General features: G+C 55.3%; 2 protein-coding genes across 3 annotated transcripts in view; one reads left to right on the top strand and one right to left on the bottom strand.

Moving 5' to 3' along the window:
* The window catches only part of GNAZ (G protein subunit alpha z), a 53,395-nt gene extending 37,816 nt beyond the window's left edge, over window positions 1-15,579 (top strand). The window contains exon 3 of the mRNA XM_086681981.1: window positions 13,661-15,579. Coding sequence (XP_086538107.1) covers window positions 13,661-14,005 — 345 coding nt within the window. The 3' untranslated portion in view covers window positions 14,006-15,579. The remainder of the gene's footprint in view (window positions 1-13,660) is intronic.
* RSPH14 (radial spoke head 14 homolog) overlaps window positions 1-17,634 on the bottom strand; it is an 84,105-nt gene that overhangs the window by 49,508 nt on the left and 16,963 nt on the right. The window lies entirely within an intron of this gene.

The raw sequence follows: 17,634 nt of genomic DNA, 5'->3' as shown, positions 1-17,634 counted from the left end.
CCCCAACCCAGAGAAGCCCCATCCGTTGCTGGCCCGAGGCCTGCAGGGCGGAGCACTTTAAAATGGGCCACTTCTGAGCCTCCTGTCCCCCTCCCTCCCTGCCTGGACATGCAGCAAGCTGGGCCCTGGGGCAGGAGGGATCTGGGGAAGAGAAGGAGAGGACAAGGTGATGGGAAGGTCAGGGGCCCCATGAAAACCTGGGACTGTCCAAGGGCATGAGGTGTGCCACCCTGAGTTGCTAATCTTTTTGTGTCACATGCTAATCTCCACTCTAGCCAGGGAGTTGTGTGGCCCCAGGACTGTCCGTCCCCAGGTGGCAGCAGAGGCTGGGGGTGATAGGAGCAGGTGCCAGGCAGACCCACCTCACAAGGTGTGGATGGGAACACACCAGTGGAGTCGGGGCCTGGGGCCTCTACACAGAAACCCCTGGGGTTGGCCACAAGGGGCTGAAGTAGGAAAATAAAACCTGAGACCACATCCACCAAGACACAGGATCAGGCAGTTCCTGATCATTTTAAAGCCGGAAGAGCACCTACTTAGCAAACACCTTTTCGGCTAGTTTTGCCAGACTGAGCCACTGAACAACTGAGCTGAAGTGAGAAAGAACACAGGCCAACTGTCTGTGAAAGACCAGGGCAGCACAAGGCCTGTCTCAGAGAGGGAGGCCCAGCCCTGCTGTCCTCGGTGGTCCCTGCCACACATTTGGGGTCCTGGGCAGGGGAGGAGGCCAGGGGCAGTATGAGGCCTGCAGGCCATTTGTGGGGCAGGGGCACTCTGCACCCACAGCTCCTCCCACCCCACCCCAGCCCCGCACGCGGCTGTGATGCCAATAGGATTGCCGACAGCGTGCACCATCTGGCCCTGCTGCCATCACCCTGCGTCCAGCAGACCGCCCTGGCTGGGCACTGGAGAGACCAGTGCCCCTGACAGACGGGGCACTGTGTTCATGGCAGATGATGAGCAATACCAAGAGCAGGATCCAATTGGGCCTGAAGCTGTGTAGCAAATTAAGGTGGTGACTAGGGGGGGTGCTTCAGATAGGGGGCTCACAGAAGGCCTTGGGGAGCTGGTCCTCTCTGTGGGAACCCAAGGGAAGGAAAAGCATAGCAGTGGTGGAGGCCCTCAGGCGGGGAGGGGCAGGATGAGTCAGGGAGCTGGCGGAAAGCATGGTATCATCCTCTGTGATAGAAGCGACTGGAAGGGTTAGGCTCTGCAGTGGTAGGGCCATGACAGAGTCACGGAGCAGAAGCAGGGAGACAGTCTGGCAAGAGATGGTAGCACTGGGAAGGAGAGGTGTGGACAGCTTCCAGGTGTGTCTGGAAGTATCATCGATGGCACAGGATGCAGGCAGAGCCCACAGCCTGACACTGGGCCCTCTGCACACCGTATCCCCACACACACACCTGGCCTCTGCTAGGGTTGTGCCCATGGCCTGGGGTGCTTCCTCCTCTAGTGGCAGAAATCATCAGTGCCCAGCCCAGCCGGCACACCCCCCTCCGTGCCACCTGCCCTCAAGCTTGCGTGGGGTGGTGCCGGACAGCTGGTGGCATGTGTGTCCTTCCCCTAGGGAGACTCGGTTTTCATAAGCCAGGACTGCTCCTTGCCCTTCTCTGTTTGTCCCTCGAGGCAGGAGTGCGCACTACATTCGGTAGGAGCTTAAGGTGTATCCAAGGGACTGACTGAGGTCCGGAGGAAAGGGCAGCCGAAGCAGCCAGGGGAGGTTGGGCTTGCATCTCAGTGCTGCTGCACCCAAACAGTGGTGCTCAGTGGGTGGGACACTGGGCCTCCAGCCTTCTCTCATTATTGCCTATTGACCACATTTCTGTTGTGACTCATTGCATGATAGCCCATAGTAACTGCTGTCTGATGGTTCGCAGGACCCAAGGCTCTCGGGTAAGGTAAAGCTCAAGGAGAACCAAGGCAGCCCTCCATGGATCTGGCCGCAGAGTGGGTGGGTAGCCCTGTTGGAGCAGACAGTCTGAGGGCTCCTCACTCAGGCCCTCACCCTGTAGGGTTTTTTCCTGACTTGCTAAGGGTTCAGCTGCTGACCCTTTCAGCCTATCCACACATGCCACCCAGGGAGCCCTAAAGCTGGTAAGTCAGAGAGATAAAGGGGTCAGATGGAAGAGGGGTGGGTGCTGATCTGAGTGGACATCTGACCAAGGGTCAGAGAGCAGGGGTAACCATGGCCTACACTGGGGAGGCCTGTGGCTGGGCCCAGGGACATGAGAACAGGATGGGATAGGAAGACATCAAGTGGGAGGGTGTGGGGGTGCTGAGGAGAGGAAGCCCCCAGTTGCTGTGACAGATAGAGGGGAAGGAGGGGCATGAGCTGCTGTCCCTATGTGTGGACAGGGCTGTGTCCGTCTGTCTCAGCCTGGTCATCTTGAGGGTTTACACACAGCTATGGGGGCAGCGCATCTCCAGGGCCTCGAGGGCCTAAGTTTGGGGGGTGGGTGCAACCGACCCGGGCCTGGCAGCAGTGGGAAGCAGGGCTGTCCTGAAGGGGAGTGCTGCTCACCCCAGGGGTCCTGAATGCCTTGGAGGAGGGGAGGAGGGTGAGCAACAGTGCTTCCTGGCTTGCCCACATTGCCCTGGTGGCTCTCCTCTCTGTGCTGTCCCTGCACATTGGCTCCAGAGGCAGTCAGGGGCTCATTGATTCATTAACCTCATTAATCCAGTTCTCTAGTCTGGCAAGGCAGCATTTAGGTTTGTGGGAGGAAGAAGTAGGAAATGCTAACCAGATTGGTTTGGAAGTGACCCTGGTCACCCAGCTCTGTTCCCAGACACGTCCCCCTTTCCTGAGGCCAATAGCAGTGGGGGATGACCAGGCCTGGGTGGCTGTCGTTGTACGGGGGGCTCTCCTTGGGCAATGGGGGTGGTAGGCCTGGCAGCGGGGCCTGGGCAGGCCAGGTTAACCCTCTGAGCCCCAGTTTCTATGTAAAATGGAAATATCAGGAAGAACCCCGCTGTGGCTTTCCTCCATGGCATGTCTGGGAGCCCCTTACAAGCCTCTTCTCTGAGATGAACAGAACTGGACATCTAGGCAACAGGGTAGCCTCCACACAAAGGAAGAAGCAAGGCCCAGAGCCATCAGGGGCAATTGTTGAGGTTAACACTGCTACAGGCTAACTCTGCCAAGGGCCAGACACTATCAGTGACACGACCTTCAGTGACACTACCAGCACCTCACCTCCTCTTCCATCGGGAGGCCCCCTCCACCCAGGGGTGCTCCAGCCAGGAGTAGGTCACAGAAGGACCTCCCCTCTTCTCTGTCCACTACCCTGTCCCTCAGGAAGCGTGGGGTCCACTCAGCTCCCGAAGACCCTCCCCTACCCCCCAACAAGTAGATAGTGATGGACAATATTGGTCATTCCAGCCAGCCAGGGCCAGGCCCGTGTGCCCCTGGGAAGGGACTCCTGGCCCAGCTCAAGGATCGGCAGCCTCCTGCCATCGGTCTGTGTTGCTGTGTGAGGCTCTGAGGGTGGAGGCTTTCTCCTCAGTTGTCATGGAAACAGCAGTGAGTCTGCTGAGCATCTGAGTACTCGGCTCAACAGAGGGAGGGGAGCAGCCACCCTGGGTGGCAGCTGCTATGACAGACTCTCAGCAGCTCAGCATTTGGAAGGACCCCAGGGGCTGCCATGCTCTCAGCTTGGTGAGCACAGAGGGCAACTCAGAGGCCTCCTTACCCACTGTCTCCCTGTTGGCAGCTGGACCGTAACCACATCTGCCCTCTTGTCTGCACAGTTATGGTGATTTCCATCCAGGCCTGGGTGAGCCGAACACACAGGCCCTGCCTTCCGGGAGACAGTTCCGATGAGGGGACACATACCATGCGGCAGGGGAAGAAGGTAAAGAAACATGGATTCCAGCAGGCAACAACCTTGAGCTGGGGCTGCCTGGGGAGCTCCGAGCATCCTGTCCCCATCCCTGCAGGCATGAGCCGAAATGACTCAGGCCTCCTCCCCCTGCTCCCGCACTGGGCCTCTGCCAAGAAGGAGCAGTCGTGCTGCCTCACTGAGTGGTTTTTGTCTGTCTGCCCATCCCTTCCTCCTACCATCACCTCCCAACTGCATCCCAAGCTCCTTGAGTTGAGGGGAGTGTGTACAGTGGCCTCCCCCTCCAGCTCAAAAGGAGAGTGGCAAAGACCAAGAGAGACTTCCCTGCAGCATAGCCGTCTGTCCGCCGGTCAGGAGCACAGCCACAAATCTCTAGGCTCCCACCAGGCAAGGGAGGTGAGCTCAGCCCAGCCGCAGAGGGACACCTCAGAAAGTCTCGGGCACTGCCTGATTTCGGTGTGGGGTGTGGTGGGGTGTAGAGACAGGCAGGATGTTGGCTGGAGATGCTTCTCAGCAGAGGTGAATGGCAAAGGATGTCTTGAAGCCCGGGTATGCTGTTTGACCCCGGTTCCTCACTGAGTCCGTAACTCCTCTGAAAGGAGAGCGGAGTATCCGAACGTTGACCAAACAGCATCTTTGTGAAAACAGCACAGGGCCTTGTGCCCAGATGAGGTTCTGCTGGTCTAGCATCCTTCTTGCCCCCAGATCCCACCCTGTCTCCTGCTCCTAACAGTACCTGTCCCTCTTCCACTGCTTCCCTTAGGGACAGCCCCCAAGGTACGGTGTGAGGAGGCCTCCAGCTCAGGATGGGGCTCTTGCTCTGTTTCTTGCCACCACCACCCTGTCCCTGGGGGAGGCCTTCTGCCTGTACCCCTCAAATTGAGGGTAGATCCAGGCCAGGGTGAGCTCCTCTTGGACAAGCTAGAGCCTAAAAGGGAATTGAACCCTGGAAGAATGAGGACCCTCAGTGGACTTATGAACTGGCTGGGGAAGCAAAGGGTTTTGAGCCAATGGGCAGCCTGCAGTCTGGGCCCAGGCTGGCCTCTTCCTCATCCCTAGATCAGCCTCGTTTTCATAGCCACCTGGCAGGGCCATCTGAGCATCCCCTGGCCACTCTAGACTTCTCTGCAGCTTTACAGGAAGAGAAACATACACATATATTTGTCTTAGCGCCAAAGACCTGCCGCCCCACTTCTTTGGAGACAAAGAATAAGCTGTTTCCCTGAGTGACTGACGCCATCCTTGGAGTGGTTTTACTCTGGAGGCAGAACCCTGTCTTTACACCAGTCCACAGCTGCAAACACACCTAACACAGGCCCTACCCACCCCTTGCTCCTTCCAGCCAGTACCTTGGGGCATAGGTCTGAGGGTGGGGCCCACTCCCCCTATTCCTGCTGGAAAAGTCTGGAGACAGCAAAGCCAACTTCACCTTGGTAGGGTTCAGGATGGGCCAGGGAAGTCTCGGAGGCTCCTCCCGCCCACCAGTCCCAGAGCACAGGATTCCGGGCCTCACCTGCTTCTGCTGGCGATGCAGCAGGAAGAGGCAGTTGGCACTGCACTGAGGGTGGGCACCAGACTGCCCACTGGAACATGCCACTCACCGGGTCAGCAATGCCCCACCCTTCAGACCACGCCCTGCCAGCTGACGGGGAGCCCCCGTCTTTGGTGCCCCCAAGCTTCCACCACAGAGGGAGCCCAGAGGGGCCAGAGGCTTGGCTGTTACTTTGTGAAGGGTGCCAATTTGATGTCCAGCCCCATATGAAACCTCCCCCTTGGCCCATCCAGCCATGGCGCTGCCAGGCAGCCTCAGTGCCCAGGTCCCGCCCTTGGCGCCCTTGGCACCTGGCACTCTGCTGCCCGGGGCTAGGCCCGGTGGCTCAGCTGCAGGGTGGGCAGCTATGGGGCTGGCTCCATCCATGGTGAATGGAATTCATTCATGTGCATAGCCCAGCCTCCAGCCTTACTTCCAGTGTGAAAAGCCGAATTCACAGTTCCCATGAACAAACACCCCAGGCTTTTCTACAACAGGCAGACTTGAGCTTTCCAGGTTATAGCAAAACTGAGACCTTATATTAGAGATGAGGAAACTGAGTCCCAGGGCAGGACAGAACCTCCCTGGGCTCTGAGGCCCCAGCTGAGCCAGTGCCAAGGCCTTGGCCCCCTGCTGCATCCCTTCTACCACCCCTCCCAGCTTACCCACACTGCAGCTCTATGCCTTGGCTGGTCTTTACTCCAGGGCCTTTCCCTGCCCTTCCTTTTTCCTTTCGGAGCCCTACCCCCTATAAGGCCCGGTAGAGATACCCCCTGCTCCAGGAAGCCTCCTCTTTTGGCTCAGTCATACCCCTGATGGCTGCTAGCAGCCACAGTGTCTGGGCATGGGGACTTAGCTTTCCCTGAATGTCACATTTCAGTCCTCAGCCACCTTGTGAGGAGGCACGCTACTCAACCTCGTTTTACAGGTGGAGAAACTGAGGCTCAGAACAGCTGAGAGCTGGTGACTCACATATCAAGGATCCTGACCCTTGCTGACCGCTCCCCAGCCACACCACTTCATTCATTCCATCCTGCCCAGGACAAGCTCATTGACGACAGAACCATTGGCTCTCCTCTCTGTCTCCCTTATGCTTAGAACAGCATCTCATGCAAAAGGGCACCTGGAGAGGATCTACCAGGGAGATAAGGAAGGAGTGAGGATTGCAGGGGCTCAGCAGTGAAGGGGTGTTGAAGTGTTGACAGGCCGAAGTTTCCAGGTCAACTTGACCCTAGGGTTCAGGCTAGTGCTGGGAAGAGTTGAAACCTTGACATCCCCTGCATTTTGTGTGAGGTCTAAAGCTGGAGACCTCTGTGGATACCAGCTGGCCGTGCCCTGTGCTGTGACCACAGTGAGCCCTGTGCCGGACCCTGGAGAGTGGGAACCTGGTGAAGAGTGAGCAGACAAGGAGACAGGACGGGTCAGCACAGAGCCTTCCCCAGCCACACAACATAACACATGCTACCACCTCCTAGCATATCCCCCACTCAGATTTACCCATCAATACAGGCAGGCCCCCATTTGGCCTTCCCCATGTTCCAAGGGTCTAGTTGATGGCATGTCTAGCATGAGTCAGCATTTGCATATGGCTGCCCAAAACCAGTGTGACCCTGGAGGGTCAGGAGGTGCTGGTCCCACCCCCCCCCACCCCCCCCCCCCCCCCCCGCTAGAATGTGTGTCCACATAAGAGAAGAGGGCATTGGGAACAGGGTGGACTGGACCAGTATCCCAGGAGGACTACAGAGCTGGGAGCTGGTATGGAAACCAAGGCCACCTGTAGTGTGGGGACCCCACTTTCTCGGGACCCCAGAGGGAGCAAGGAGCAGCATCCATACAGCCTACCCCTTCTTGGAACAGAATAGTGGGGGACCTGTGTGATAATAACAAGGCAGCAAGGTTGGCTAAGCGCCTGTATCTAGACAGGGGCCATGCAGCATGCCTATGGCTCCGCCCACCCGACAGCTAGATGGGGCCTCAAGGCCCAAGAGACAGGTGGAGGACCCAGGGCCCCACAACCAATGATGGAAACTGTACGAGTCTTTGTGTGCGTTTTCTCCATTAAAAGCCATACCTTTTGATGAGGCTGCTCTTACTACCTTCTCACAGATGAGGGGCTGAGGCACTGAGAGACAAGCATTTTGCCCAGAGTGACACAGACTAGAGACATCCTGTGTAAGGTACTGCGGAGCAGGTGAGGACCAGGAACAAGGAGTGACGTGGAGGTGGGGGCTGGGAGAAAGATGAGAGCACCCACATCATGAAAGGCCAGCATGCCCCTCTGAGGAGTCCAGCTTTTGCCCCAGGAGCTCAGTCAATAAATCTGGGAATTGAGAGGGTTTCAGAGCATGCCCATGCCCCTTCCCCACAGCTTAGTCCTCAGTCCCAGTGGTGGTCAGTGAGTCACCACATACAGGACCTGGGTCCTAACAGAACACCTGTGGTGGCCTGTGAGGAGAGAACAGGAAGGGCACCACCCTGTGGGCACCCGGAGGTCTGGGTGGCCATCAGGAGAGGTGCAGTGGATACAGATCAGACCTTGAGTCTCTGAGGCCCAGGGCCTCTTTCTCTTGCCTGCCTGCCCACCGTTTGGTGCTGCTTGAAAGTGACATGTATGTTGCTGTGTGGGTTGGTCAGGCTATGGTGTAAGGTACCCAGCTCCAAAAACAGGCCCCACCCCTCGTCCGCCCCAGAGGCCTGTTGAGTTGCAGATATGCTGCACACAGGACCCCACACTCTCTATCACAGACTGTGGAGGCAAACTGCACGAGACCAGAAACTGGCTCAGGCTTCGGGAGGCAGGGAGGATGGCCCGAGAGGGCAGGAGACTGAAATGAGCCCCCTAGAGAGACAAGTTAGAAAGACCCAAGGCAGGCTGGGCTGGTAACCTGGTAGTCCTTAGCCAGCTCCCTTACCCTGTTTCCCTACCTCCCTCTAGAAACTACAGTGCCTTAGGGGGCTGAGCAGTGCTCCCTGCCCCAGCCATGCAAAGAACCAGAATTCACTCAGAGAGGGACCCAGGACCACGGCTGGAGGACACCCGCTGTCCCCTCTGCCTCAGGCAGGCCAGTGAGCTCTCAAGTCAGTAGGAGGCAGATGTTCTGGAAGAGGCTGTGTGGGAAACGTTTGGACAGACCCTTTTGCCTGTAGCAGGGCCCATTATCCTCATGTGCAAAGTGCAGCAGCTGTACCTGAGTGTCCATGATTGGGTTCCAGGCTGGATTTCTGGGACAGCCCTCTCCCACCCAGCCAGCACGCAAGGAAACCAAAGTCTGCCTTGTCATGACAAAGCTCATGGGCCTGACCTGTTAAATCAGGGAAACGATGGTAACTGGAGGTCCTCAGCCTGGCACTTGGGGCTGTCCTGTGCCCCACTAAAAAGCTAAGGGAACCTACTGCAAAGACGCAGGCCTCCTTGAGGGAGGTGGGTCTTCCACTGAGAGGTGAGAGGAGACAACAGACAGCCCTGTGCCGGGGCAAGGGGCAGTGAGTGGCATGGGAGAGTGCCCAGTGGGCAGCAGCAGCAGCCATGGGAAAAGGCCCAGTAGATCTGGGCTCTTCTCATATCAGCACCTTTATTCCTCCTCACAGTTATCTTGGCATTGAATGCCGTGACCATCCCATTTTACAGATGAGGAAACTGAGGCCCAGAGAGAAGAAATGACTTGTCCAAGGCACATCAAACACCGGTGGTGACAGTGAACACCAGGCACCTGGCTCCAGACCCTGTACTTGTAACCAGGGATAGGGGACAGCCCTTTTGTGACACGAGGAGAGCCATCGTAGAGAATCAGAACCAAGGGGCAACGTACCAACTCCCCCCCCCCCCCCCACCACCACCACCACATGCAGGCTCTCCTTTGCATCCCAGCTCACCCTGGCTGTTGGCCTCAAAATGTAGCTGGTCCCATCCAGGCGACCATGGGTGCTATCACATGGTAGCCATGTGCCTGGTGAAGGCCTCTGCTGCCAAGTTCAGCACTGAACAAAGACTCCAGACTCACAGGCCAGCTAGCTCCTTAGCAACAGGCCATTAGGTCCAGCCTGGTGACATCCACAGGCCACCCTGGGGGAAAGTTCATTCAGTGACACTGAGTATATTTGGACCTGTCCAAGCAGGAGCTTTCTTTTTGCAAATGGCCAAGAAATTACTTCTTTACCAAACCCCAGGGATTACATCCAGCCGCCCAACTGCCTCTTGCTCTCTGACATGCTTTGTTGCAAATCACTGATTTCTCACCATTGGGCAGTAAGATTCCCGCCACTGCATAAGCTTCTGATGGGAATCATCTGCTCCATGTTATTTATATAAATGAATGCGCAGACAAATCCCAGACTCCTAGAAAGTGCCATTTTGCTGGTGAGCAGGCCCTGGGGAGAGCTGGGTGGGCCTCAGAGCCCCCGGCTGGCATTGCAGGCAGCTGCTAGTGGGTGCGTTTCCTCCTGGGTGAAACAACCATTACTGCTCCACTGGCAGCTGGAGCGGTAAAGGCAAGAAGGGCTTCTTCCTGGAAGAGCAAGCGGTTGTTGGAGATACAGGGCTCTTAACTGAGCCCTGGGAGTCAGCCTTTCTGGGCCCCCATCTCCCCATGTGTGAAATCTGTAGCCTGCTCACAGCACAGCCATGGGCTGCAGAGGTGGCCTCTCAGATTCTGGGTCCAAGAGGATGTTTATGTCAGGCTAATGGAAATTTCACAGGACAAGGGGGTGATATACCAGCGATGATCCCAAAGTTGTCCCTGCCTTCATTTGCCGTTGGGGCCCAGCGGCCCAGTTGGACCTCAAGAGGATGGTGCCCAGTTTTCTCTTACCACCTTTGGGGCCCTCAGCAGCAGCTCTGACCCATGATACCAAGTGGGCAGAGTCACAGGGGAACTAAGCGACATGGGGGAGCCCCACCCAGGCCGAGGAGCAGAAGAATGGGGCCACAGCTGGTGTCCAGGCTGTGCATACCTACCGAGGGCTGTAGCGAGAGGTACCAGGGGAAGCTCTAAAGGCCAGACTGAGGGGCTGGGACTTTACCCTGGTGCAGGACGCATAGCCAGACATGTGCTGCTGCGAGGTGAACAGGGATATGGGGGCGGAAGTAGAGGACCTTCCAGGAAGAAGGGGTCTTAGGTGAGGCCATAGCGAGCAGAACGTGGAGAGGAGGGGAAGGGAGGCCCTGGAAGCTGGGCGGGGAAGTACACCAGTGGCATTCCTCCCATACTCACACTCATGCAAGCTTCACACAGTTTCCAGAGTTATAGCCCAAAATAGCATGTTCCTTTTTCAATGATTTATGCTTTGAGGTGTCAGGACACTGCTCTGCCCACCTGGGAGCGATTGGAATGAAGGAGTGAGCACACCACAGTGACAGTAGCACTGAGGGCACCGAGTCAAAAGGCCAGGGGACTCCAGCTCCACTCTGCCCACCGGTCACCAGCTCTCCTCAGCCAAGGGGCCTCATTTGCAGTTACAGGGGGCCCTGGCCAAGTGGCACCCCTTGTGGGCCATGAGCACCCAGAGAGCAGTAGGGGATAACAGGTGGAGTGCAGCATCTAGCCTGGTGCTTCACAAGCTCTGAAGGTCATGTGCGTTTCTACAAGCCAGTACCCAGTCAGTGCCTTCTGCAGGCTGTGCTGAATCCTGCCTGGCAGGGCCCATGCAGGCAGGGCATCTACACAGATAGAGGTTTTGTGGTTATTCTTTGATGCCTATCACCTCGCAGGTGTGTAAATGATGGCCAGCATGATTACCCATGATTTATCCCAAGGAAGAGAGACAAGCAGGAAACCTGAGCCCCCAAAAAACACAAAAGCAAGAAGGAGACTCCTGTTCTGTGGTCCTAGGCAGTAGCGATCCTATGAGCGTTTGTAAGGCATTGCCAAGGGCATGGCTGCCCTGTGAGGAAAGTGCCTGAGTTCCCAGATTTTCAAGTACAGAGGAACATGAGGCTCAGGGAGATGTCTAAGGACCAAAAAGTCTTCCAAGAGCTGTCTGTGGGGCAGAGGTTCACATGGGACAGGAAGGACTGGTCAGTTGGGGCTGAAGTCAGGAACCTGGGGTGGATATTGAACAGGAAGAGCAACTGAGATGGCCATGGGGTGGGAGGGGCCATGTGGCCCGTTGACCCCTTCAGTGCCACACAGGGCCTGCCCTCAAAGGACCGACCAGCAGAGGCCTCGGCGTGAGCACCGGCCAGCACATACGCGCTGTTTCAGCATGCTGAGAACACCCTCCTGCCCCTCCACTTCCCAGACTCTACAGCCTGCCCAGAGCTGCTGGGCTTGGACCAGGTATGAGGGCTACCTTGGCTCTCACCCCAGGTGACCCAGCAGATACCCATTCTAGGAGCCTGGCTGTGTCCTGGCTTCTCTGCCTGGCCCCCACTCCATGAACACCAGCTCCATACCCTGGGAACTGGCCTGCTGGGTCCTACCTGCTGGTGGCCAGCCCGTCCCCCTCTGAGTCCTGGGCACCTGTCATGGCTCCATCACCTGACATGAGAGCTGGGGCCTGTCACTGGCCCTTAGGGCATGCTCAGCAAGTGTTTGCTCATTGAATTCATGCATACGTGCTAATGACTGTTTCTGTTATTTATCTGATGTGAAGTTTGGGGTCAGAAGCACAGCCCCTGATTATGACATCATTCCTGTGAGAATTGATAGCTCTGTTAGGCTTTACAGTGTGGCTTCCAGAAATCCATTAGAGCTAATTAGTCTCCAGCAGAATGTGACATTCCTAGACCACCACTTATTCACTTTTGGGAACATCATGTGGCTCCTCCAGGCACTGCTGGGGATGGGAATCCTGCATCTTGTTTCTCTCTGGAGAAGGGTCCCCCCCGCCCCTGCTTCCCCAAGACCTGAAACCACCCACTTTCCATGGTTTCTGGTATTTCTTAGCTCATTCTAAAGAAGGCACAAGATTGGTTTTGGAAAACCTCTTCTCCAAGGTGGAATATGGGATCTGAAGACCGCTTCTCTGAGGTTGGAGAGTAATGACAAGTACCTCTGGGCATCCTCTCCCCACTCAACCTGGTTCCTTCCTAGCGCTGATGCTATTAGACCATGTATCTCAGACAATTCAGGATCTCTGGGAGAGCAAGGTTTCACTGTGGCATCCTCCTGGACAGCCCCACCTGGGGTGATCTCACTTGGGTCCAACAGTGCTGCCCATCCACCCTCCAAGTGAGCCTGAGCTCCTGGTTGTGGAACATGGAGCACATTTCCTGCCTCTCCAAGCCTCAGTTTCTTCATCTGTAAAATGAGAATCAGAAGGTGTAAGGACTGAACAAACTGGCATGCCATGGCCACACCATCAGCACCAGCTGCAGCTTCCTTTGTTGTTACCATGTCACCGGTGATATAATCTAGTCAGAAAGTCCTTAATTCCGACACCCTGGATCTAAACTAAACTAGTTCCGGGCTTTGTTCGGACATTTGGCTTGTTTGTTTTATTTTAAAACGAGGGGCAGCTTTCACCATAGTAACTCACCAGCAGTTCTTTTTAGAAGCTAGAATTGTCAGTTCTCTGTGGAAATGGTGAGTGGTGAGTTTGGGAGTCAGACAAATACATTATGTTCCCTAAAAACTCAGTTACTACAACCCATTTAAGGTCCTCAGAAAGAAGGGGGTAAATAAGGGCCATTGCCACACACTGGTCACTGAGCCTGGTAGGCCTCTGTCCTCACATGAGCGCCATGACCTGGGCGGGGCAGAGGGGCCTGAGCCTTCCCCAGCTCTCTAGACTGGAGCCTTCGGTTTTGGAAGCACAGGCTGTTAGTTCACAGATCTGGCTGAGGAATGACAGCACCACGTGGCAGGATCGAGGCTTAGAGGACTGGCCCAAGCCCTAGCGGGCCGGAGCTGCTGGCTGGGCAGGAAGCTGGCCACGCTCACATTGAGGGAGATGTGATGGCAGCATGAGGGACTTGAGCCAGCGTGGGATGGCAGGGGATGGGGCCCTTAGCTATGAGCTTGGAGTTGCCCAGGTCGCTGCCGCTAAGGGAGGCCATGCAGCAGCCCCGAGCCACAGAGGAAGCACCAATGAAGCAGAAGTGCCCATTACTAACAAGTGTCAGGGCGTGGAGGGCGGTGCCAGCCACTGTAGGGGCTCCAGAGCCCATGGGAGGCAGGTGAAGACAGACTTGGCCTCTCAGAGGAAGACTTCCCAATAAAAGGGTGAATTTTGCAGGGCCAGTGCTGGGCTGGGAGACCTTCCCAAGGGGCCTTTCTCTCTGAAGGGCTGTGGGTCTAGGGCCTTTCCTTGCTGCATCCCCTGATTAACACCAGCATTTTCCTGCCTGCAGAGTCGAATGGCAGAGAGCCTGCGCCTTTTTGATTCCATCTGTAACAACAACTGGTTCATCAACACCTCACTCATCCTCTTCCTGAACAAGAAGGACCTGCTGGCGGAGAAGATCCGGCGCATCCCGCTCACCATCTGCTTCCCTGAGTACAAGGGCCAGAACACCTACGAGGAGGCCGCTGTCTACATCCAGCGGCAGTTCGAGGACCTGAACCGCAACAAGGAGACCAAGGAGATCTACTCCCACTTCACCTGCGCCACCGACACCAGTAACATCCAGTTTGTTTTCGACGCGGTGACAGACGTCATCATACAGAACAATCTCAAGTACATAGGCCTTTGCTGAGGAGCTGGGCAGGCCAGTTTGCCTGTGGCGAAACCCCTGGGGTGTCACACCCCGACTCATGCTAGGGAGACCCAGCCTAGGGGCAGAAAATGGGGGACCTGAAAAATGTCCCCCCCCCACGGCCCTCCACCTCCTTGGCCCCCACATTTCCGCAAACATAAATATATATGGATAGATTGCTAGGTAGGTAGACACACACACACACACACACACACACACACACACACGCACACACACAGTCTGGAAATGGCAAAGTTCCCCAAAGCGTTGAGGCCTCTTGAAGACTTAAGCAGTTGTCACCACGTTCACTATGAGCCCTTTCTGCCCCCTTCACTTTGCCTTCCCGAGCCGGCCCCGCTCTGCATGGGGGTCCTCGTGGGACTATGAGGAGAGGCGGCTGGGTCATCTGGAGGAAGCCAGCTCTGCCCAAGCTTGGGACTGGGGACCTTGCTGCTGACCAAGAGGGAGGACCAGAGCAGGGTCCATGCGCCTTCCCTGCTGGCCACGCCTACTGCTGGCCTACTCTGTACCACGTTCGTTCTGGAACCAGGGTGCAAGGCCAGATAACAGCACTAACCAGACCTCTAGCCACTCACAGCTCTTTTTAAACAGCTTCAAAATATGCAGCAAAAATCCACACAATAACATGAGTGGCACGATTTGTTTCAAACTAGGCCAGCTGGGTTCCAGCTTTTCTTCTACTAGTCTGATGTTTTATAAATCAAAACCTGGTTTTTCTTCTCTGACATCCTTTTTTTTGGCCAAATCTCGTGGTGTTTCGCAGAAATATGGAAAATTTCAAATGCAGTTGAGTATTCTTTTTTAAAATGCAGATTTTCAAAACATATTTTTTTTTCAGGTGGTCCTTTTTGTGTCTGGCTTGCTGAGTGTAAAAGTTGTTATCTGGATGAGTCTGTCCCTCTGCTCCCGAGCGACACTGGGGCGGACGGCCGCCCTGTGGCAGCCTCGCGGGGCCGCGTTGTACATAAGCCTGTGCAGCGTCCTCTTGTTACTGGTGCGATTTCTGCTTCGTTTTTATTTCAGAAAATAAATGTGATGTATTTAAAGAAGGTTCTTCACCTAGGAGCGAATGAACAATAGCTAAATGTCTTTGGTATTTAAAGAGTAAATTATCCATTGGCTTTGCAAGTGGAGGAAGGGGAAGCAAGAGATGGGGCCCTGGCCCCTGCACACCTTACACCTGAGATGGGCTGAGAGCAGCTACAAGTCCTGTGAAGGCTCAGCGAGCGTTGTAGCCTGAGGGAGGCCCTGCTGGGACCTCGCACTCTGGCCCTTCATGTCCCAGGGCCTGTGGCACCCACCATCATGGAAGGACCTTGGCCGAGGGCCGCATGTAAATATGAACCCCTGCTGTTGAGAGGGAAGGCACCGCCAGAGCCCTTGCCAAATCTCCTTTTCTCTTAGCCTCTGTTCGGTACCTATATGTCCAAGGTCAGTGTGTGGAATCACAGCCAAGGACTTTAAGAGATGTACAGAGGGAAAGAGGAGCTGGTGATTGTATGAAAGTTAAAGATTGTCTACTTTAAGAAAATAAAATACCCTGAATGAGCTGAGCCTTGTCCTGATGTGCTGTATGTGTGTGGCTGACATCTGGGAGGGTGCCCAGAGACACCTTCCGTGCCCAGGGTGCTTTTTCTCTCCCCTAACCCACACATTTAGGCAGAATCATTTGGAAATCAAGACAGGGGGAGGCCTGCCAGGCCCCTGTGTCTGGAGGAGCTGAGGTTCAGGGGTGATGGTGGCTCCAAGACCCCTGCCCAGCAATGGCCCAGGCTGCACCAACACCCAGACCCGTCATACCCTAAAGACATCTCTGCCAGAGTCAGACTCATCCCCACAGAGTGGAAGAGGTAGAGAGCCTGGAGGGTGCTGACAATGCCCAACAGTATAGGGTGGGTCCTGCAAGGTGTGGGGAGGAGGGGTCCCCCCCACTATCCCACTGTTTGCCGACTCTGGCTTGTGTGGTTAGAGGCATCTCCGTGTGGTGGAAAGCACTAGTTAGTAGTCAAGCAACTTTGTTCAGCCTGCACTAGGCTCCTTACAGATTATTTTAACATCTCTACGGTAGCAGGTTGTTAGCTGTGCCCCATTTCACAGATGAGAAAAGGTGTCCAAGGTCAAGGTCAGGGATTGGCGGAACAGAGAGGCAAGGGCTTCCCAAGCCTGGGGTTCTTGTCTGGCTCTGCCCCTGATCATTCTGCACCAGACAGACAGCATCCCATGGGGAGCCCAGAGCCACTCTGCACCTCCTCCTCAAATGCAGGAACCACACAAAGCCCTGAGGACCAGCAAGTGGAGATGCACACGCACGCACACACGCAGACACACAGCGTGCAGACACATACAGATTGGGCTTTCTCCCTCCCCCACCACGAGCCTCGTGGGGATTCCCTTCACGCCTTCCCACATCACCAACAGCAAAAACCCAAGGGGACTTTTGTATAAGAAGAAATAGCGTGTGACTTAAAATCTTTGAGACTTATTTTACGCTTTTAATGCCAACTGTGAAAAGAGCAGTAATTTCACCATGAGAATCCTTCACCTAAAAATACACAGATAGAAGGAAAATAGAAGGATTCTGCCTTCTCTCCTGATGTGCTCAGGGATGGGAGGTGGCTTCTCTGGGACAGTCCTCCCAGTTCCCAGAGCCTGGTCCCCAGAGCCCAGTGGGCAGACTCTTCAGTGTCCCGCCCTCTGCTGCAATCTATCTGCATTGCTTTTTTTTCTTTTTAAACTTACATGAACTACCCCTCCCTGCCTCCTTTCATCAACTCTGATAAGTATGTGTTCTATATTCTTCTCTTCCCCATTTTGGAGACCATGCATTCAGTGAGGTTTTTTTTTCATTTCATGGGCTGACTGTTTTTATTGAAGTATAATTGACATACAATCCTCTTAGTTTCAAGTATACATCATAGGGATTGAGAGGTTTTTTTTAATGTTTATTTTTGAGAGTGGGGGCAGGGGAGGTGCAGAGAGAGAGAGGGAAAGAGGATCTGAAGCGGGCTCTGCGCAGACAGCAGAGAGCCCGATGTAGGGCTCGAACTCAACAATCCACAAGATCATGACCAGAGCCGAAGTCGGATGCTCAATCAACTGAGCCACTCAAGTGCCCCAATAATTCAGTATTTTTATATATGTTATGAAATGATCCCCACGATAAGTCTAGTCACCCTCTGTCTGTGCTGGTTCTTCCTCTCGTGGGCATGCTATGTCCGCCTCTTGTTCTGCTAATCATGCTCATGTGCCTTTCCCCACCCTTGAAGTCCAAGAACTGTCTATCCTTCGAGCTCAGCCTTCTGGGTGTTGCATGTCCCCTCCTTCCCACACTCTACTGCATAAAGTGCTCACTCCAGGGCAAGGTGGGAAGGGTACCTGGCACATTCTGACCCACCTCCTTTCTCTACTGTGCCCAAACAGTTCCCAGTATGGAGAAGGCACATGCTAAGCCAAAGAAAGGCCCAGGAAAGGTCCACCAATGGTGGCATTGGCCAGAGGGAAATGAGCTCTAGGACCAGCAGCAGAGGGACCAGTGAGAGGAGGCCAGGGTTGACAGGAAGACAATCCTAAGGGGAGAGGCTCTACCTGTGCAGGAAGGCCTGGCCCAG

Source organism: Puma concolor, chromosome D3, assembly GCF_028749965.1.
Source record: "Puma concolor isolate L17-30 chromosome D3, mPumCon1.1.hap2, whole genome shotgun sequence".
In the NCBI taxonomy this organism is placed as follows: domain Eukaryota; kingdom Metazoa; phylum Chordata; class Mammalia; order Carnivora; family Felidae; genus Puma; species Puma concolor.
This window is presented reverse-complemented; position numbering and strand designations above follow the sequence as displayed.